At 48.6% G+C, this 22002-nt stretch overlaps 1 protein-coding gene across 3 annotated transcripts in view; it reads left to right on the top strand.

The window, feature by feature from the left end:
* The window catches only part of CDH3 (cadherin 3), a 111240-nt gene extending 91764 nt beyond the window's left edge, over window positions 1-19476 (top strand). For all 3 annotated transcript variants that reach the window (XM_061174013.1, XM_061174012.1, XM_061174011.1), the window contains 14 exons: window positions 1668-1750; window positions 2967-3092; window positions 3322-3477; window positions 3560-3704; window positions 4983-5149; window positions 5802-5930; window positions 6850-7035; window positions 8487-8728; window positions 9112-9257; window positions 10398-10622; window positions 13729-13935; window positions 16331-16461; window positions 16831-16977; window positions 18595-19476. In XM_061174013.1, the coding sequence (XP_061029996.1) occupies window positions 1668-1750; window positions 2967-3092; window positions 3322-3477; window positions 3560-3704; window positions 4983-5149; window positions 5802-5930; window positions 6850-7035; window positions 8487-8728; window positions 9112-9257; window positions 10398-10622; window positions 13729-13935; window positions 16331-16461; window positions 16831-16977; window positions 18595-18804 (2300 nt within the window). In that variant the 3' untranslated portion in view covers window positions 18805-19476. The remainder of the gene's footprint in view (window positions 1-1667; window positions 1751-2966; window positions 3093-3321; window positions 3478-3559; window positions 3705-4982; window positions 5150-5801; window positions 5931-6849; window positions 7036-8486; window positions 8729-9111; window positions 9258-10397; window positions 10623-13728; window positions 13936-16330; window positions 16462-16830; window positions 16978-18594) is intronic.
* Window positions 19477-22002: the final 2526 nt, after the last annotated feature.

The raw sequence follows: 22002 nt of genomic DNA, 5'->3' as shown, positions 1-22002 counted from the left end.
ACTTTTCTTTGTCTTTAATTTTTGCCAATTTGATTGCTATGTGTCTTGGCATGTTTCTCCTTGGGTTTATCTTGTATGGGACTCGCTGCGCTTCCTGGACGTGGGTGGCTATTTCCTTTCCCATATTAAGGAAGTTTTTGACTATAATCTCTTCAAATATTTTCTCTGGTCCTTTCTCTGTCTCTTCTCCTTCTGGGACCCCTATAATGCGAATGTTGTTGCGTTTAATGTTGTCCCAGAGGTCTCTTAGGCTGTCTTCAATTCTTTTCATTCTTTTTTCTTTATTCTGTTCCGCAGCAGTGAATTCCACCATTCTGTCTTCCAGGTCACTTATCCGTTCTTCTGCCTCAGTTATTCTGCTATTGATTCCTCCTAGTGTAGTTTTCATTTCAGTTATTGTATTGTTCATCTCTGTTTGTTCTTGAATTCTTCTAGGTCTTTGTTAAACATTTCTTGCATCTTCTCGATCTTTGCCTCCATTCTTTTTCCAAGGTCCTGGATCATCTTCACTATCATTATTCTGAGTTCTTTTTTTGGAAGGTTGCCTATCTCCACTTCATTTAGTTGTTTTTCTGGGGTTTTATCTTGTTCCTTCCTCTGGTACATAGCCCTCTGCCTTTTCATCTTGTCTATCTTTCTGTGAATGTGGTTTTTGTTCCACAGGCTGCAGGACTGTAGTTCTTCTTGCTTCTGTCACATTACTTTTGTAGTTTAAAAACCCTCATCTGTTATCCTTTCTTATTTTAGGGAAGGATTATTTAAAACAATTGTCATCATCATCTGAAACTAAAGGACAATTTTTCAAAAAAGGGCAGTTGGGAGAGCTCACCCTGACCTTTCCATGGCACAGCACTGTCCCTCTGGTCCTTGTTGTGCTGCAGTCTAGTAAACTGATGAGTGCTGGTGTCTGGGCCAGCGTTAAGGGAACCCCTGCGTCAGGGCATGTTGCCGATGGGCCCAGTTGTAGCCCCTGGCAGGTTTCCTGACTCCATGCTTTGGCCACAAGGAAGGGTGGGTAAGAACATTGGTTGTGAATACTCTCTAGCGTATGCCTTGGAGTCAGGCTGACCTGGCTTCTGAACCTCAGTTTTCTCATCTTTGTAAAGGAGCTAATGCCTACCTTGGCAGCATAGTTGTAAAGATGAAATGGGCCCAGTCTCTGGATTAGCGAATGGTAGTTATTAACTCAGAGTGCTTGTTTAAAGGGCGGCCAAGCAGGGAGGATTCAGAAGGAGCATGACAGACTGAAACAACCCGAGGTTATCCAGAATGATCTGTGTGGGTAACGGTGTAGCAGGATGCATACAACGCATATGTAGACTCATAGCCTTCGGAAATGCTTAAAATCTTCTGCCTCCAGCTATGACCTTGGCTCAACTCTATGTCTCGTGAGACTCCATGGGGCTAATGTCGCTGAATATCTATGACTTTGGTTCTTCGGCCCACAGACCACGAAGTGATCCGCCCTCTTGAGACCAAAGTCAGAAGCCCATCTGAAACTCATATTTGATCACATTGCTGGTCAGAGGAAGTAAGCCAAGTCTCCTTCTGCAGTGGCTTGGAATAGTCCTTGATCCAGTCAGGGGGCTGTTGTCAGGTCTTGGCTCCCATGGGGTATCTTCCAGAAGCCCCTCCTTCCTAATACTCTTTTCCTCCCTTCCCCACAGTAGTTTTCACGGAGTGCCCTTGGCAAGAGTCGGCCCTGCTGACTGATGATGACTTCACTGTTCTGAACAACAAAACAGTCCAGGTAAAACACCATGTCTACCTTCAGGAGAGAAGAAAGACATTCTCTGTGCATGCCCAGCTTGCTGCTGGCCAGGAGGCCGAGGTTGCCGTGGCTGTTGTGAGCCATGTTACCCCTGCAGAGGACGCAGGGTTAGACCTCAGTTGCCCATAGCTGTGCGCGTGGGTACCGATCTAAGCAGGGTAGTGCTTGCAGCTGCCCAGTAGGGGCCGCCAGAGTCAGGCCAGGAGGGCCCAGACTGCTTTGTGAGTAATGGCCCAGTGCCCTTCCTCCCTTGAATTCCCTGTCCCACCTCCCTTTCCTTCTTTCCCATATCATGCCGGTAAACCGCAAGTGAAGGCGATCCCAACACAGGACTGCCAATCTCATGAACCTTTGGGAAGATGGACCTGAGGCTCTTGGCCACATTTCTTTGTTTTGTTTAATTTAATTTTTTGAACAGCTAATATATCCACATGGTTCAAAATTTTAAATATTAAAAAGTTATAGAATAACCTTCCCTTTTTTCTCCCCATCTGTCTAATGCCCTCTCTACCCCTCCAAGAGAAGACACAGGTAACCCTGTTACCAGTTTCTTTCCTTCTAATTTATGTATTTGTTCTATATATTAAATATATTTATATATATTATATATAGGTATAAAATAAACTTTTCCGTCCTCTTTTATGCAAAACTAACATACTATTCACATGTCTGCACCTTCTTTTTGCACTGAAAAATACATCCGTACACTGCCTATCCCCTTCTCACAGATAACCACCGTTATAAGCTTCTAGTATCCCCCAGACTTTGTCTGTATGTAAGCAGATGTGAATATATGCCTTATTTTCCCACCCTTTTACACAAAAGGTGGAACAGTGCCTGGCACATATTAAGCCCTATGTAAGTGTTTGTTAAATAAAATACTAAACTACATTAAGCTGTTCCATACCTTGTTCTTTTTCACTTAAGTATGGATATATATCAAAGATCTTTCCATGTCAGCACAGAGAGACATTCTTCATTTTTCAAGCTGTATACAATTTCCACTAGATGGATGTATTATAGTGTATTTAATTGGGCCTTCTCTGTAAGTGAACACTTAGATTATTTCCAAATTTTCTTTTACAGTAAACCCATCTGGGCCTCTATCCTTGCCCTGAGCCCCTGTAGGTGAGAGGATGTTGGGTATGTTCCAGTTGTTTGCACACCTGGGTTAAGGGGTCTTCTCTCCTTGCAGGAAAGGAAAGCACTGAAGATCTCCCCATCCAAACGTATCTTGCGAAGACGCAAGAGAGATTGGGTGGTCCCGCCAATATCTGTCCCTGAGAATGGCAAGGGTCCCTTCCCCCAGAAGCTGCATCAGGTATGACCGTGCCTTCTCCCTGGGAGTCATTGGTGTCTTCAGGGACTCTCATTCGAAGGCCTGAATATGAGGTTTCTTGCTGCTGAGCCCTGGGGCCCGCAGAGGGAAACTCTCTGATGGGAGCAGTTTCTAATCAGGCAGTGCCTCTCCACCCCTCCCCACAGAGGGTTCTTTGCTACAATAATGAGATATTTGTCACTTTGTCAGCTACCATTTCTTTTGCTTCCAGCTCAAATCTAATAAAGACAGAGGCACCAAGATTTTCTACAGCATCACGGGGCCTGGGGCAGACAGCCCCCCTGAGGGTGTCTTCACCATAGAGAAGGAAACAGGCTGGCTGCTACTGAATAAACCACTGGACCGGGAGAAAATTGCCGAGTATGAGGCAAGTAGCCTTTAGCATCCAACGAGAAGCAGGGCCCCAGGGAGGGTAGTGCCAGGCTGACCCCAGGCCTGTGTACCTACAGCTCTTTGGCCACGCTGTGTCGGAGAACGGTGCCTCCGTGGAAGAGCCCATGAACATCTCCATCATTGTAACAGACCAGAATGACCACAAGCCCAAGTTCACCCAGGATGTCTTCAGAGGGAGCGTCTTGGAAGGGGTACTACCCGGTAAGAGGACTGGGGAGGGCACAGCTATAGAGGTCTGCTGGGCCCAGACCTGGCCTTGGGTCCACTTCTGGAATCAGCCCAGACTCTTAAAGGCTGGAAGAACCCTTCATACCTGATTTCCTGGGCTGTGCCCCAGATCACCTGGGATCTTCTTAAAAGTCCAGATTCCCCCACTCCATCCCAAGATCCCTGAATAAGAATGATCCTGGAGTAGAGCCCCAGAATCTGTGTATTTGAAAATTTCCCAGAAGCTTCAGATGATCAACCAGCTGCAGCTTTGGAGCTGCAGAGACCTATATTTGAATCTGGATTTTGTCTCTTTATCTGCTGTAACCCTGGGCAAGGTCTTGACCTCTGAGCCTCAATCTTCACACCTGAAAATGGGGATAATATCAACCGTAAAGAACTGTGAAGATTAGAAATAACACATGCCTACTGCTGTGTGATATGAAGCACCTGAAATGAGGTTCTTTGGGGAAATGGCAGCTGCAAGGAGGGTGGCAAAGGCTGAGAGGTGTTAGAATGTGGTTTACAGAGAGCAGAAAATGAATTGTCAGGCTGGGGAAGAGGGTGAGAGGGGCTGGCAAAAGACTAGAGAAATAGGTGACATTAATGACCTCAAAGACAGGTGCTGGTGAGGAGGGCTCCTCTTCTCCCTTTGTCTCTGAGTTGTGGAGAATTACAGAGAAATGTGAGTTGGTTAGGCTGCCAATAACAGACATTTCCAGAAGAAAAACAGTACCTTCAACAATATGGAACCTTTTCCCCCTTTGTATTCAGGAAGCCTAGAGGTGGTCAAGCCAGGCTGGAATGGTGCTTTAACGTGTGGGGGAACTAGGCTCCTTCCATCTCGTTGCTCTGCTGTTTTGGCTTTATTCCCAAGATTACCTCATGGTTGCTGCTGGAGCCCTGGCCATTACATCCGGAAGGAGGGAAGGGGTGGGACGAATAAGCCCCTTAATTCAGAAAAACGCTTCCCCCAAAGCTGTATATCCCATTCGTCAGATTTCAGTCTCGTGGCCACAGCTAGCTGCAAGAAGCGAAATAGTCTTGGTTCCCGGTGGGCTTGTGCTCAGCCTAGAATGATTATGAGGATTATGTTTCTAAGAAGGAAGGGGAGAATGGGAAATGGGCACCAATTAGCAATCTCTGCCACGAGTGGAATGTGGGGCCAAGCCAGCGAGCAGGGTGGAGCCTCTCGGAGTTCCAGAAGTGGGCAAGGCTGGAATCGGAGCCGGAAGGGAAGGTTGCTCACTCATCAGCCCTTCTCCCCTCCAGGCACTTCTGTGATGCAGGTGACAGCCACGGATGAGGACGATGCCATCAACACCTACAACGGGGTGGTTGCTTATTCCATCCATAGTCAAGAGCCACAGGACCTCATGTTCACGGTCCACCGGAGCACAGGCACCATCAGCGTCGTCTCCAGTGGCCTGGACCGGGAGGTAAGTGGCCCTTCGGGAAGGTGCTGCCTGCCCAGGCTAGCCCAGGCTGGGGTCTGACACTCAGAGCGGAAGCCTCTGCCCCCAAAGCCCAGGGCAGAGCAGTGGGGACCCAAGTCAGCTGGGAATGGCTGCTGCTATGTCCCACGTTGATGTCCTGCAGCTCCCTTGGGCCAGTGGCACGTTGCCAAACCATCTCGTTAAGGCTGAGGAGGCAGCTGTAAAACGCAGACGTTTAATACTTTCTGCAGGTTTTCTCATTTCCTCTCGGAATGGCTCACTTAGCACACACATTGCCCAGATTTGTCCCGTGTGTGCCACAAGCAGAATTAGCTCCATGGATATTGGAGTTGCCTCCTGTTCCCTAATTAATACCTTTGCCCAAATCCACGCTCAAAGCTCCCATTCTGCATCCACCCATGGTTAGGAAGCAATGCCCAGGCTTCATCCCACGACAGGCCCAGGAGAACCGTTTGGATCCACAGTTCCCCTCCCCCTCCACCCTTTGCTTCTGGTCTTTCCTGCAGTGGGTGAGCAGTGGGTCAGGAATCAAGAGAACACTGAGAGGGAGGAACATTCCCCTTCCCTCCACGTACACCCAAGGCTGTGCCCAACGCGCAGTGGCCTTCCACTTCCACTCTCCTTTTCTCCCCAGAGAGTCCCTGAGTACACACTGACCATCCAGGCTACGGACATGAACGGGGATGGCTCCAGCACCACGGCTATGGCCGTAGTGGAAATCCTCGATGCCAATGACAACGCTCCTGTGTTTGAGCCCCAGAAGGTAATGCCCCTTCCTTCCTTCTTCCCTCGTCAGATGATGAAGGACTAAGTTTCTCCTTTCTGATGAAACTCCGGAACCAGCCTACATTGCTTCAAGTCCCAGTCCCAGCACTTGTGAGCTGTGTGACCTGAGGTGAACTACCTAACCTCTCTGTACCCTATTTCCTAATCTGTGAAATGGAGATGATGCTCCATTGTCTCCTGCTGCATTTTTCTGAGTTTTAAATGAAATAATCTATGTACAGTTCTTAACACAATCCCAGGTACACAAGTGCTCAATATGAAAATCTTTGTTGATATGGAAAGTCCTAATTTACCTCACACCTATACCTGCCCACATTCCCCCAGTGAATGCTTGTACACCTCACGTGACAGAGGACTCAGTGCCAGTCAAGGTGACACCCACCCCCTTCCATCTGTAGGTAACTCTGACTGCTAAGCATTGTTTAGGCCTGATTAAAAATTTGTTCTCAACAGCTGATTTCCCTATCTTTGCCACCTGTTCCAGAATTTCCAAAAAAGTTCCTGGTCAGTGCCCCAGAGCAATCAGACACCTAGCCCTTCTTGCCACCTTCCTTATGCCTTTCTGATCTCAGCTAGATATAGGTGACTACTCAATGGCGAGGCCTTGGGCACCCAGATCAGTGAGATTCCTGGAGCGTCAGGCCCCTGGGTGGAGGGAAAGCAGGCCCAAGATTGCTGTGGTCTGTCCCAGCAGCTGTGAGGCTGACTCTTGGGATGTTCTGCATCCATGCGTGCCCTGAAACCCCAATAAGTGGGTTGGGCGGTCCCAGAAAGGGCGAGCGGCATGGGGCGCCCCTGGAGTTGGATGGAGGATTCACAGCTGGTGAAGAGTGGAACAGCCTCTCAAGGTGGTCAGTCTCTCCGCTCTGACTGTGCTGTGCTTTCCACGCTGACAGTATGAGGCCCGTGTGCCTGAGAACGCAGTGGGCCACGAGCTGCAGAGGCTGACTGTGACCGATCTGGATGCCCCCAACTCACCGGCATGGCAGGCTACCTATCGCATTGTGGAAGGTGACAACGGGGACCATTTTACCGTCACCACCCACCCTGAGAGCAACCAGGGTATCCTGACAACCAAGAAGGTGGGTTGGTTTGGGCTTTGTACAAGGGCCACACCTGGGACAGTCAGGTCTGCAGCCTCCAGGACTAGGGGGTACCACCTGCCTTGGGAGACATACCTTGGACCACTCACCAGGGAGTGTACCAGGCCAGTGGCTTGCAACACTCTCCCATTCCTCTTGGGTTGAGGAATTCCTTTGTTCAAACTAAACCTTACCCAGGGACCCAATTCATAAAACAGATTCATAAAACACAGTTGCTGATCTAATTGAGGCAGATCAGTGGGGCCCCTCCTCCCAGATCCCAGTGTCCAGTGGCTGCTTCCAATCAGTCTTACACAGAGGGTCTCTGTTTTATTGGAATTCTTGCTAATTTTGGATTCAATCCATAATTCACATCTAGGTGTTTGGATAGTAAAATGTTTTAAATTACTTCGTAGTTAGGCATACCCTTGCCTCTCAAAAAGTCTTTTAATAAAATTGATGCTTCAAGAAGATGGGTCCAATCTTTCTTTGATTTCTTTTACCTCCTGGTTTATTATGAAGAATGGCCCAGTTTGAGAAGCAGGGCTTTATATAATACTTTAAAGGCTGTCCCCTCCTGGCAACCAAAACTTTGTAACAACCCTTTCACACTGTGAAATGAATTTCATTTATAATATAACTTTTCTAACTTATGTAATTTCTAGAAAAATGGAATGCCCTAACTGTAAAATAAAGGAGAATTTTACAGGAAAAGTTACTGATTATAAAATATTTCCATAGGTAAACCTTTGGGCACAAGTACACTAGAAAACATAATGAAGTGGTCAGTTTCTTGCGCATCGTCCAGATGTAGTAGATACTATATGTCGCTCTAGTGACTCATATCACGAGTGGTATTGATGTTTTTCCAGAACAACAAATAAACAACTTTGGGAAATGCCTGAACAAATCAAATTACGAGCTCCCCTCAGAAGTTGCATTCCTGGAAAATTCAGTATAAATTAAAACCACGCCAAAAACTCGGTTTGTATGTAAAACACATTCTAGACTATAAATATAAACAGAACATCACACCCATAAATACATGAATGTCCAAGGGGATATTGGCAAGTCACATGGGATATGGGACAGTTCTTTGTGCCCCTGCCCCAGCCTGTAAATGCCAGTGGCATCCCCAGTCATTAGGACACCTAAAAATGCCTCCTCCAAGTTTCTACAACACCCCCTAGGGGGTGTCATCACCCCATAGGGAACCAGTTCTCGGCTTAGGGCTTACTAGTCTAGTTGCCTTTGGGGTGGTGGTCTGAGAGGCCCTGCTGGATGTCCACTCAGGAAATGCAGGAGGCTCTATGGGGTAGGGAAGGGGCAGTATTGTTACTGGTGGGAGCCTCCAGCCCCTCGTTGTGGGCCCTTTCCTTCTGGCATCACAGCACTGCATGGGGCCTCCTCACAAACTCGCGGCTCAGGTCCTCCTTCCTGTTCTGTCCCAGGGCTTGGATTTCGAGGCCAAAACCCAGCACACCCTGTACGTTGAAGTGATCAACGAGGCTCCCTTTGTGGTGAAGCTCCCAACCTCCACGGCCACCGTAGTGGTCCACGTGGAGGATGTGAATGAGCCGCCCGTGTTCGTCCCACCCTCCAAAGTCATCGAGGTCCAGGAGGGCATCTCCGTCGGCGAGCCTGTCTGCACCTACACCGCGCAGGACCCGGACAAGGGGAGTCAGAAGATCAGGTACATAGGAGCTGGGCTTAAATTCAGCTAAATGCATGGGTACTGTTGGATGGGTTGTTTATTATGGCCAGAATTTGTTCTAATTGCCATAAAGACTATTAAATATTTTGAACGTCACCCCTGTACAGGGCCTTCCCTTCCTACCCTCCATATGGCTGAAGTCCAGGGGACAGGTGTTCCTGCTCCCTCTCATGTGTCCCTGCTGGGCCCCCCACCTTCTGCTCAGGCTCCCATTTGGGGGTGAGATGCATTTTGCACGTAATCCTGCTTAGGAGCCCTGAGTCCTATGAAACCCTCTGCCAGTTGGCATGAGGAGGCTTTGAATGATGACTCCAGAACTCTAAGTATTCTGAGTGTGATTCTTCTCAACTTTTCTGCTCCAGCTACCACATCCTGAGAGACCCGGCAGGGTGGCTAGCAATGGACCCAGCCAGTGGGCAGGTCACTGCTGCAGGGGTCTTGGACCGTGAGGATGAGCAGTTTGTGAAGACCAACATCTACGAAGTCATGGTCTTGGCCACGGACGATGGTGAGAGCTTCCTCCCAGCCCCTCCACATGAGCACCTTTGGAGCCAAGGACATAGCATGTCCCCTCCACAGACAGAGTGTGGTGTGGGGAAGCGGTGTCAGCAATCCTAGCTGGGAGGTCAAAGGGGTCTCTCAGAGGGGTCTTTTAAAGGGTGGTCCTAGGGTTGACTGGTTTCAACTTCCCTAAGACCCAGGAGTTAGGAGGTATCCTGAAGACTCCTTTCAGCCTAAGTTTGTGTTTCACTGAGCCCTGAATTGGCCTGTTGGTTTCCCCTTGTGAATGATTGAAAGGGGCTGCCTGGAAAGTGTCATGATTGATTAGTGATGTCACACCATGACAGGATTGGGGGTGATGATGTAACTACCATCTCTATTTTTTTTGTTTTTTTAAAGATTAAGGGGTTTTTTTTGTTTTCTTTTTTTAATTTTATTTATTTATTTATTTATGGCTGTGTTGGGTCTTTGTTTCTGTGCGAGGGCTTTCTCTAGTTGCGGCAAGTGGGGGCCACTCTTCATCGCGGTGCGCGGGCCTCTCACTATTGCGGCCTCTCTTGTTGCGGAGCACAGGCTCCAGACGCGCAGGCTCAGCAATTGTGGCTCACGGGCCTAGTCGCTCCGCGGCATGTGGGATCTTCCCAGACCAGGGCTCGAACCCGTGTCCCCTGCATTGGCAGGCAGATTCTCAACCACTGCACCACCAGGGAAGCCCTACCATCTCTATCTGACACATACTGAACCAAGGCCTGGAGGCAGGCGAGAGGTTACTGCAGGGCTGGGAAGCAAAACTTCCCTGAAGCTGATCAGCAAACACTGCATCAGCCCTGAAGTGGCCAATAGGTTTCTCTTTGTAATAGATTGGTAGTGGCTGTCTGGATGAAGTGGCTGCAACTGCGCTGTGATCAGTTAGTAATGTCTGCCATGGACACAAAATGAGAATGATGGTATGTATGCCATGCATTTGCCATCACTGGTTTGATCTATAATGAAGCTAGTGTACAGAGGCTCTTGAAAGGTTACAGTTAGACAGTAAATAGGACCCTCCTGAGGCTGATTGGGTAGGTCCTGGGGGAGCTTAACACTGATTCATCAACCCAACCAAGGGCAGATGCTGAAAAGAGATCATGTGTGTGATTATGAACAGGGAGCCCTCCCACCACTGGCACGGGGACCCTCCTGCTAACACTGATGGATGTCAATGACCATGGCCCGGTCCCTGAGCCCCGTCAGATCACCATCTGCAACCAAAGCCCTTTGCCTCAGGTGCTGAACATCACAGACAAGGACCTGTCCCCCCACACCTCCCCTTTCCGGGCCTGGCTCACACACGACTCGGACATCTACTGGACGGCAGAGGTCAATGAGAAAGGTAACTCAGTGGTGGTGGCAGATGGGTGTCTGCCCCCTACCAAGACCCAGCACACCTTCCTGCCCCAGTGTCTTGTGGGTCACCGAATTACCAGTCTCCTCAAGAATGTCAGTTAAATGCTGCTTATTAACTTAGTGTAAGCCTTTGGAATTCCACAGGAACCCTTAAAGACCATTCTAGCTCAATCACCTGCCTATACAATTGGAAAAACAGGCCCAGAGAGATGGGATGTGCCTTTCTCCCTCTCACATAATGAGGGAGTCAGAACTCCAGCACGGTGATAACAGCTAACATGCCTGAGCGTGCTTGCTGTGTGCTATGTGCGCTTCAGACGCTTTACATAGATTCGGCTACTTAATCCTCACAACAACCCTGTAAAGAAGGTACTGTTATCTCACACATACATGCATGTGCACCCATTTTACAGATGGGGAAACCAAGGCTTACAGAAGCTTAAATATCTTGCCAAGGGCATTATGGTTAGAAACTGACGGCCCCAGGATTGGAATGCAGGCAGTCTGCCATACCAGGATGCTTTGCAGCTTACCATTTATCAAACCCTGGCGATATGCAAGATGCTTTTTGTACTTTTCCATATTTAATATTTCTACCATCCTCTGTGGTCAGTATTTTTATCCCCATTTACAGATGAGAGTGAGGCTCAGAGAGGTTAAATAGTGTGCCCAAGGGCACAGTGTGGATAAGCAGTGGAGCAGAAATTGAAGCTGGGGTCCCTCACCCCCACATCCTGCTCCCAGCCACCTCCCTGTCCTTCCTCTTTCCCATCCTCCTGGGGCTCCTCTGCCTTCAGTGGATTTTCAGTTGTCACAGGACTGGAGAGGGGACTTGCTGGCATCAAGTGGGCAAGGACCCAGGTGTGTGAGAAAGATGCATCCAGGCCCAAGTGCCAATAATGCCCCTGGAGAAACCCTGCTCACTCTGGTTTAAAGCATCTTCCTCTTCCTCTTGGGGCTAGAGTCCCCCAGGAGGGGAATGGGGAGCCAGAACATTCAGGTTCTGCCGTGAAGTAATGAAATGCCTGGTACCTATTACTGCTGCTGAGCCCCGCCCAGAAAGGACTGGGGAGACCTGCTTCAGACACACATATTGTCTCATTTTTATGATTCCTGTGATTTGGGGATGTATATCCAGCACCTTTCCTTGAGGGAACCCAAGTTGGTCTCCTGTCACCCCCTTGTGGCCTAGAAGCCAATTTTTCCCCTCCCTGACTGTATCATTTACAAAGTGTAGACTCTGGAGCCAGAATGCCTTGGTTCAAGATCCAACCCTTCCATTTAACAGGTTTGTGATTGTGGGCAAGTTACTGAACCTCACTGTTCTGCAGTTTCCCTACTTGTAGAATGCTGCCTTAATTGTACCTACCTCCATACAATCACTGTGAAGATTAAATGAGTGCCTGAAAGGCATCCTGTCTGGTATATCAGTGCTCGGTAGATGCCAGTGGCCATCTTCACCACCACTGTTTCTCAAACAATCACAGATCTGGCTCTGTCAAGTGTGAGCATTATGCCCAAAGCTCAGTGGTACCAACACCTGATACTAGCATTGATACCTGGTTCTTGATTTTGACTTAGTTGTTCTATCTGACCGTGTTTTTTTTTCAGAGGAGTTAATCCAAACTCTACACCTGTGTGACCTTGGGCTGCTTACTTGACCTCCCTAAGCTTCAATGTCTGCATTTGTAAAATGAGGATAAGAGAACCTGCCTCTTAAAGTTGGGGTGGAGGTCAGAGTTGGGCTTGGCACATAGTAAGTGTCAGTTTAGTCACTGACACCGCCACCAGCACCATCATCAGCTGAGAACTCAGCCCTCCAGTGTGGGAACGGGATAGCGGGAGGGATGTTTGGGTGAAAGACCCCATGTTGGCCTCTCCACTTGGTAGACCAAACATTCAGCCTACAGAACTCTCTCTGCCTGCCGCTGCTGAATGGCAACAGGGTGAATTCTCCCTTCTGGTCTTTTAACTAAGAGGGGCCCAGCGAGCGTGCATCGCCTTTGAACTGAAAATGGCTTGAGGTCACTGCTGAAATAGGCCAGCAAGCCTGAGGGTGGGTGGGCTAGAAACGTGGGGTTGTTTTTGAATGTCCCAGGGATGGGGGGACACTACTGACACTTAGTGGTGAGGACTTGAATGCTTGGGAAGGTTCCTCATGATGAAGAATAGTTCCACCCAAGCTAATAGTGCCCTCTTTGAGAAACTTGGGTCTAAACTGAAGGCCTTTCTTCAGAGAGGCCTCTGACCCTATATTTCTCACCCACAAACACAGCCCCCCTCCCCACTCCAGGAGTGCGGCACACCCTCCCCAGAGTGGTACCCGTTGTGCAGGCCGCACTGAGGCTTGGCTTCTGCTCTGTGGCTGCCTGCTGCCCGCCCCGGGCCTTTGAAGGCTGGTTAGCACAGTGCCCATTGCAGCCTCACTGCCGGCATCTCTGAACTTGTGTGCAGTCACTAATGCTGGGATAACACAGGTTAGCACCCTCTCTGATCTGCTTAACAACATCAGTTACATCACCAAGTCATATGCATTTGGATTTATTAATAATTGATGCTCACTCAGAATATCCATGTTTCAGATACTGAAATTCTATCATACAGTTGAGGTATAAACATTATATTTACTATTGCAAGAGCAAAATGCTGCAATAATAAATGGTAGTGAACTTTCAAATAGGAAAACAGGTGGCCGGTTAATGTAAATATTAAAAGATTGGGTTAGCTATCTTTTAGGAAGAACAATGTTTGTTTGTTTTGTGGCAAGGAACAATCTAGCAGCTAATGGTACTGAGAAATTATTGGCTCTGCATGCCATGACTTTTTAAAAACATCGTATTTAAAAAATGCTGTGATTATTGATTTATTTTAAATAAAGTGATGAATTTATTCTTCTATCCAAATAATCCTTTCCACAGTGGTAAATTTGGCTTTGGCTGAATATCAGTTTTTAACACTGGGTATAGTGTGCTTTGGGGATATTGCTTCCTGTTGCCCAGATGCAGAGGCTGCCTCCTCAAACCTCCGTCATGGTGTGTTCGGTTCCCACCATTTGTGGTCTCCTGAGATGAATAATTATCTCTCCACTCCAGGAGACACAGTGGCCTTGTCCCTGAAGAAGTTCCTGAAGCAAGATACATACAACGTGCACCTTTCTCTGTCCGACCACGGCAACAAGGAACAGCTGACGGTGATCAGGGCCACCGTGTGCGACTGCCACGGCCATGTGGAGACCTGCCCCGAACGCTGGAAGGGGAGTTTCCTCCTCCCCATCCTGGGTGCTGTCCTGGCTCTGCTGTGTGAGTGCTGGCACCCTTCCCCTTCTGAGGACAGGATAGTTAGAAGACCTGATTCTACCCTGAACTTCAAGGACTAAAGGGCCATCAACATTGCGCATCTGTTCCTTATACTCTTAATTCCGGGAGTGTCATTCGATCCATAGATGTTTATGGAGGTTCTGGAAGGTGCCAGGCTTTGGGGATATATTGGGGAGCAGACACGACCCTCCTGTCAAATCGTCTAGTGGCTAGAGCGGTGGTTCTGAAGGCGTGGTCTCCAACCAACAGCATTAGCATCACCAGGAATTTGTTAGAAAGGCTAATTCTCTGGCCCACTCCTGACCTACGGATTCAGCAGCTTAGGGGTAGGACCTGGTAATCTGTGTTTTAACAAGCCCTTCAGGGGATTCTGATGCATGTTAGAGCTTGAGAGCCATTGATCTAGTGAGCAGAAATGTTTAGTTAAAAACTAATTTCTTTGCTCTAAAGGTAGAACCTATCACATTTGCTTTTTTCACTCTCTGAATTGTCCTTACACAGAAAACATGCATTCAATCACATATGAATACAAGAGCAAGCTTTAATTAGTCATCATACTGTGTAGCAAGCACTGTGTTAGGCGCTGAGGGTGCAACACTTAACAAAACAGACCAGTCCCTGCCTTCATGGAGCTTACTTTCCAGTGCAGAGAGCAGACAACAAATAATCTGGCAGAGAAATAGGTGTTGCTATGGATTAAAAGAAAGTCGGGGGAGGAGGTCTGCCATTTTAAGTAGGGTGGGCAAGAAGTATCCTTACAGAGAAGGGGATATTTGAGTAAAGACCTGAAAGAGGTGAGCAAGCAAATCATGCAGATATCTAGGGAACATCAAGTGCAAAGGCCCTGAGGCAGCTCTGTGCTTTGTGTGTGGAAACAGCAATGACTGGGATGGAAAAAGCAAGAGGGAGAAGAGTAAGAGATGAGATGAGATGAGGTCAGAGAAGTGATGGGTGTGGCGGAGCAGTGTGTTGGGCCTTGTAGGTTATTGTAAGCACTCTGGTTGAAATGGGAAGTCATCGGGTTTGGAGCAGAGGAGCAATGTGATTTGACTTGAATTTTATAGGATTCCTACTGAACAGACTGTAGAGGGCCCCAAGGGTGGGGACAGATTGCCATATGGAGCTACTGCCACAATCTAGGGGTGAGATGGTAGTTGTGACTCAGACCCAGGGTGGCGGAGTGAGAGGTGGTCATGTTTCAAGGTAGAATCAATTCAGATTCATATGTGGTATGAGGAAAAGACCCATCTATGATTCCAAGGCCTGAACAAGTAGAGACATGGAGCTTCCATTAACCAGTCTGGGAAGGACCGTGGGATGAGTCCAAATGGAGGTATCAGTAGGCAGCTGGATATATAAGCTTTGGGTGCAGGTGAGAAGTCCGGATTGCCTCCTGCCTTTCCCCAGACCCAGAGGGGGAGGAAAAGGTGAAGGAGGGGTCACAGTCTAGCCCACAAAGGGTGTGCATCCCGAGAACCCATGGCCTCCCAAAGAAGGGTAGGTCAGTTTTGTCTGGCCAGAGGGAGACAGTGGTTCCATCAGTAGGCAAAAAAAGGGATAAAGCTTAACAGTAGCTGTATCCTCTTACATTAAACAGCCACAGAGAGGGCCAGGGGGTACCCTCCTCATATGGGATTAACTGGGGGTAAGGCGAGCAACTAGGCACTAGCTGGCCAGTCCCCACTGTGTCCAAATAGACTGTCAGCCTTTCAAACCATATTACTAAAACCTAGTCCTTCTCTTAAAACTCCAAAATAGCATTTGCACCTAAGTTCACATTACTGCATTATATCAAAGTTGCACTGTCTTGCTTTTAACTTAAAGTCTATGCCTATTAGAGGACACCTAGTGACTGAAAAAGAGTCATGTTGAAAAGTAACATCTGCTGGGAGATTCCCATCCCCACAAAGGAGGATTTCCTTAAGGACCACTACCACCAATATGGGAAGACTGATAGTAAAATGATACAGAATTACAGGTGGGGGAATGAAGTCAGAATGCCAGTAGGAGGAGGTGATTTTAAGCTGAGAGCTCAAGGGTGAGAGCCATGCATATGCATAGAGAGTGTTCCAGGTGAGGCACGAGCCTGGTTGAGGGTTCTGAAGTGGGAGACTGCTGGGTATATCTGAGGAACCCCGAGGAGGCTAATGTGACTAGACTTGGGTGGCAGGGAGGGTTGGAGACAGGCAGGGGCCAGTCCTGTAGCCTTGATGAGGAGTCAGGGAATTTCCTAGGTGCAAGGGGGCCACTGAAGTGTGTTAAGCTCTGGCTGCTGAGTGGAGGGGTCTAGAATTAGATGGGGCTCTGGGGGTTTGCGGGTGCTGGCCAGCCGTGTGGTTGTTGGGGGGTGAATATTCACACTCCCCATCTCTTGCAGTCCTCCTGCTGGTGCTCCTGTTTTTGGTGAGAAAGAAACGGAAGATCAAGGATCCCCTTCTGCTCCCAGAAGACGACACCCGTGACAACGTCTTCTACTACGGCGAAGAGGGGGGTGGCGAGGAGGACCAGGTGGGGCACTGGGGGGTCTGGGGGTCGGGAGGTGGATGGCCCCCACAGCCACTGGCAGGGATGGTTGGGTCAACCAATTAACCATGTCAGCTGCGTCAACCAGACCCCGGTCTGAAGCATCCGTCTTCTGAGAGGGTGTCTGGTCCATGGCTCTAGTCTCTTTGGCCCCAGCCACCTCGACCTTGAACCTGTGCTTAACTGGGGAGGAGGGGGTTTGGAAACTAGGGCTTTCAGAGATCTCTGACATTATCTGTCTTCTAAGACCTACCCATGAACCAGAACATCCAAATGGTACGGAACTAGGGTGAAATGTAAACGGGGGGAGTGGAAGGGTCCTTCTCCATCCCGTGACCTTCCCCTTTCATGAAGGACTATGACATCACCCAACTCCACCGGGGCCTGGAAGCCCGGCCTGAGTTGGTTCTCCGCAACGATGTGGCGCCAGCCTTCATCCCCACACCCACATACCGTCCACGGCCAGCCAACCCAGATGAAATCGGCAACTTCATCATCGAGGTGAGGCATCGGGGGCCATCCTAGGGCAGCCCTTTATTCAAGCATCAGCAGCACAAGCACAGACGGGCTTGGAGTCTTGGCTCTGGGTTCAAATCTTGATTCTACCTCCAACCTGCTGTGTGACCTCTGGCATATCTGAGTAACTTCTGGGCTTCTGTTCCTCCATAAAACCCTAAGTTTCAGAGCGGTTAAGAATAGGTTAGGAATTATTTCTTTATTCAACAAATATAGTGGTTGTTAGGAGAAAACCCTGGAGCCAGACTCCCTGGATTTGAATTTTTAAAGATCTCAGGTGATTCCAATCTGGAGCAAAGTTGGTGTCCTCTGTCGTAGGGTGCTTTAGGGATTGGATGCATAATCACTTGGAACAGTGCTAGCACAGGGAATTTCCTAGGGAACATCAAAAACGGATGCCTCTGACTCACCCCCCTGAGATTGTGATTTCATTGATCTGGATGTGGCTGGGGCTTCAGAATTCTTTTAAAGATTCCCAGATAATTTAAGTTTGGGAACCGCTGGCCTGGTACCTAACATGTATTAGGTAATGATAGCTATTGTTGCTAATAGCTAAGTGTCTCTGATATTCTCAATTCTGGTCACATATTTGATTTATCTGAGGAATTTTGAAAAATATCAATGCCTGGGACCCAGACATTCATTTTTTTTAGGCTCTGATATTTTTTTAGTTCCCCAAAGAAATCAGATACATAGCCAGGGTTGTGAGAACCACAACCTAGGTACATAGAAGATGAGTGATATGAGCCTAGCACAGCCTGGTACCTTGATAGCAGTCAGTAAAAGGAGGTTTTTAATACGAGGGAGAGAAGGAGGAGGGAGAGATGGGAGGGGAGGATGGATGGATTTGGGGAGTTCAAGGAAGCAGCAGTGGGCACAGGGTTCAATGGGTGGTCAGGATACCTCACTTTGGCTTGAATCCTTCTTACCTTTCTTGCTTTCTAGAAATAGCCTGGTGGTCAGACTCTGTTCTTTAGCCTGAGCATATTTGAGAATCCTGTGCAAAAACAAAGGCGTCTGGGAAAAGTTGCTCAGGGCAACTTTGCCTTGGAGCCAAATAACCAGGAGATTTTCCCTCCAGTTAGATGAAGACAGTTTCCGGAATATCTGTGTTGGACAGTTTGCAGATACTGTCTCAATTAATGCCTATCTGCATCAACTCTGCAGAGTAGGAATCCTGTTGTCTTCCTCATTTCACAAATGAGGAAATAGTGTTCCACTATATGCCAGGTACTATGCTAATAAGTGCTTTTATATATACGTATATTCATTTATTCCTCTAAAACTATAAGAAGCCTTCCCATTTTAGAGATGAGGTGGGAAAAAATGGCGTGGAGAGATTACGTTTACACATCGTGTGTGCAGTCTGATTTCAGAGTCCCCACCCTGAACCGCTGCCCTGTCACACTGAGCGCTCGCTCTAGGCTGGGCCCTGTGCTGAGGATTTATGTGCATTATTTCATTTTCAACCTTCAAAACCTTAAAGGAGGGGAGAGCTGGCTTCGCAGATGAAGAGATGCAGGCTCAGTTAACTTGCCGGGGCTCTCACAGCTGCCAGGTGTCTGATCTCGCAGCTCCTAACCCCTGCTCTCTGTCCCCCAGAACCTGAAGGCGGCCAACACGGACCCCACGGCCCCGCCCTATGACTCCCTGTTGGTGTTCGACTATGAGGGCAGCGGCTCCGATGCCGCCTCCCTGAGCTCGCTTACCTCCTCAGCTTCCGACCAGGACCAAGACTACGACTATCTGAACGAATGGGGCAGCCGCTTCAAGAAGCTGGCAGACATGTATGGCGGGGGCCAGGACAACTAGGCCTCCCTGCCTGCAGCGCCGGGGGCCTAAACAACCAGGCCCGCAGCTGCATCTCCAAGGGGTCTCCATCCCCACCTCGGCCAGGGACTTCGGAGCTTGTTGAGAAGTAGCCTTAGCAACTTGGAGGGAAGAGGCGTGACATTAAAGGGGCAGGTTTCTAAGCCTTTCAGCATGGAGGGACCCGGGCAGTTTGATTTCAACAGTGAAAACCTCTTAGCCTCGGCCAGGGTTGCCGAATTTCCGGGAGTCTCTCCCCTGCCGTAAGATGCTCAGCCCTGTGTACCGGGCCTGGACCACCTCTGACTCCCGCATGTTGACGTTCTCTCTGGAATGGACCCTTCTCCTTAGAAAGAGGCCTCTTGTTGCAATCTGGATTTTTTTTTTTTTTTTTAAATGCTATTTTCAAAAAGTTAGAACCAGGTCCTCAGGCGCCCCTGGGGTCCTCCAGAGGCCCAGGCCAGAGCTGGCTGGCTCACGTGCCCTCACGCATTGCATTTCTCTCTGGTCTCTGGGCCCCGAGGCCTCCTGTTTGAGTGGATTACCGCGTTTTTATACCGAGCGTGTTTAGGTGGTCCTTTATTTTTTACTTTCCCTATCGATTGCTGTAGAGGAAGGGTGATGACAATGCTGTAAATGTACTAGAACTTTTTTATTAAAGGAACTTTTCCCAGAGGTGCCAGGGGAGTGAACTCTTTTTTTTTTTAATAGCAGTTTATTGACGTATAATTCACACACCATATCATTTACCCATTTAAAGTGTACAATTCAGTGGTTTTCTAGAACTTTCAGAGTTGTGCAAGGGGGAGAAAATGCTTTTAGTCCTGCAGGCTTCCCCCCAGCTTCCTCCTGATGGTAGAGGAAGCTCAGGATCTGTTTACAGGCCCAGGTAGGGGCAAACCTTCTGCGCTCCTCCCTACAGATTCAGAACTGCTATCTCTGTGTGAGAACCGTTAACTTGCTTACCCCTTTGCAGGCGATGTCTTTTCTGGACCAGTGGCCGCACACGTACGTGGTGCAGTACGTGAAGATTTCCTCTCCTATGCTGTGGGCTCTGTGTCGAAAGGCAGGGATTGGGGAGGATCCGGCTCCGCTCCTTCCCAACAAGTCCCTTAACCTCTACCTGCCTCAAGATTTTTCATGTATAAAATGGGGAGTTTTTATGGAGATTAAGTGAATTAATATCTGGCACATGGTAAGTGCTATCTGTGTTCATTGGTAACGGCTACCATTTATTCAGTACTTTTTAGACCCAAACAGCTCTTAACTTCAATTACTTCCTTTAAACAAATCCTCACAGTCACCCTCTGAGTCCCGGATCTTCCTCCTTTAAAGAATGGCTTCATTGTATTTTTTTTAAATGACTGCTGATCATCATCAAAATCAAGCCAGACAGAAAATTAGAGAACTCACCCAGGATGTCAATGAAATTGGAACATTCCTGACAACACCAGGGCACAGATGCAGGAATAAGGATGAAGAGGCAGCAGGGATTCCACGTGCGTCTTTGTTAAAGCAAAGTTTTAAATTTGTCTTTGCAATGAACCAGAAGAAAAGAATCCGAAGTGAAGCTGAAAATGTCGCTGAAGTTGAAATCAATGTGTCCTTCCTGCAGGAGGGACTGATTCTTTAAAGCAATGGTACCCCAAGCGCGGTTCCTGGACCAGCAGCGTCAGCATCGCCTGCCGAATCAGGAACTCCGCAAGCAGGACCCTGTAATCTTGTCTAACAGGCCTTCCAGGTGATTCTGATGCACGTGTGAGTTTAAGACCAAGGCTCTGAAGCGTGAGGCCGTGGGTGTCCTGAAGCCTCAGACCCTGGATGGGGAAGTTTAAAGGGAACTGAGTCTGCTAAGAAAGCTCTTCACCTGGCCTTGGTCCGTAGCACCTGAGCCCACAGTCACAGCACCTCCTGCCTCTCCCTCAAGCTGCAGCCTCTGGCTCCCGCAGCCTCAGCTTCCCCTCTACCAGGGCCCTGCTGCTACTGCTGCTACTGCTGCTAAGGTTGTGCGGGGAGGATTAGGTGTCTCAACCAGCAAACACCTGCTGCGCCTTATCTTAAACGCCTCTCTGAGAAGCCTGAATAAAGCCTGAAACCCTATCTTCAGCTGAGACTAATAATAAAGCCAAGGAGCCCCTGTCCAGGCTGGCCTTCCTCCCCTGAGATTTTTGGAGGGCGTGGAGGAGCAAAAGCAGCCTTTCCTAGCCAAGCCTCGTCTCTGCGGGTGGATCTGGATTCCCTTGGTGATGGAACTCGCCACCAGCCTCTGAGTGATTTGGAAGGAACGCGCCTGGGCTATGTGACGGGGATGGATGTTATGTCACTCTCTCACTCGGGACCTGCGTCTCATCTGCAAAATGGACTCTGGTCTTTAGGGCCTATAATAATAAGTCAAACTATTTGCAGCTGGTAGGTCTCCAGTGCTAACCACTCAGAGGGAGTGCTAACTGTAAATACCCAGTGTGGCCCGCCATACCAATGGGGACCACCTGCATGTTTGCTTTGCCTACCCTGAATGTGAATCTTTCACATTTTGAGGTCTAACAGTTGAGTGTGCATCCCTCCAATCTTTTCCCCCCTGTGCATTACATACACATTTTGCATTATATCTTTTCATAACAGGATGTAAAAGGATTGCCTTATTGTCTCCATCACATCTAGCTTGGATGTGCTGGCATGTATTTAATCTTACCACCATCCATGGACATTAGTGCTTCTAGTTTTTTGCCCTTAACAATGATAAAATAAATTCCCTGGAGCATCCACCTCTGCAGATGCTTCAAAGCCAGCCTTCTTGGACTTCCCTGGCAGTCCAATGGTTAAGACTCCGCGCTTCCACTACAGGGGGTGCGGGTTCGCTCCCTGGTCGGGGAACTAAGATCCTGCGTGCCGCGCAGTATAGCCGGAAAAAAAAATAGCCAGCCCTCCAACAACTGGGGAGGGGTGAGGGGGCCTGTGGTCCTGGTTGTGATCGAGGCCGCCTAAATCTAAGTGGAGGGTTCAGACGGGTTGGTGCTGAAAGGACCCCTCAGGCTCATTCTATTAAATGATTTTCCCCCCAGACTTAAAGCCAAAGTTGCATAACCCAAGTCCAACAAAGAAAATAACTGAAGTAAAGCTGTGGGAAGAAGGGGTCAGGGTGCCCAGAGACCTGCCTTTGGCCTCATCCTCCCAATGTTTCTCCTTAAGAACCCAAATGCA

This window comes from Eubalaena glacialis, chromosome 18 (assembly GCF_028564815.1).
Source record: "Eubalaena glacialis isolate mEubGla1 chromosome 18, mEubGla1.1.hap2.+ XY, whole genome shotgun sequence".
NCBI lineage: Eukaryota > Metazoa > Chordata > Mammalia > Artiodactyla > Balaenidae > Eubalaena > Eubalaena glacialis.
Note: the sequence above shows the minus strand (reverse complement) of the source record. Positions and strands in the feature narration are given on the sequence as shown.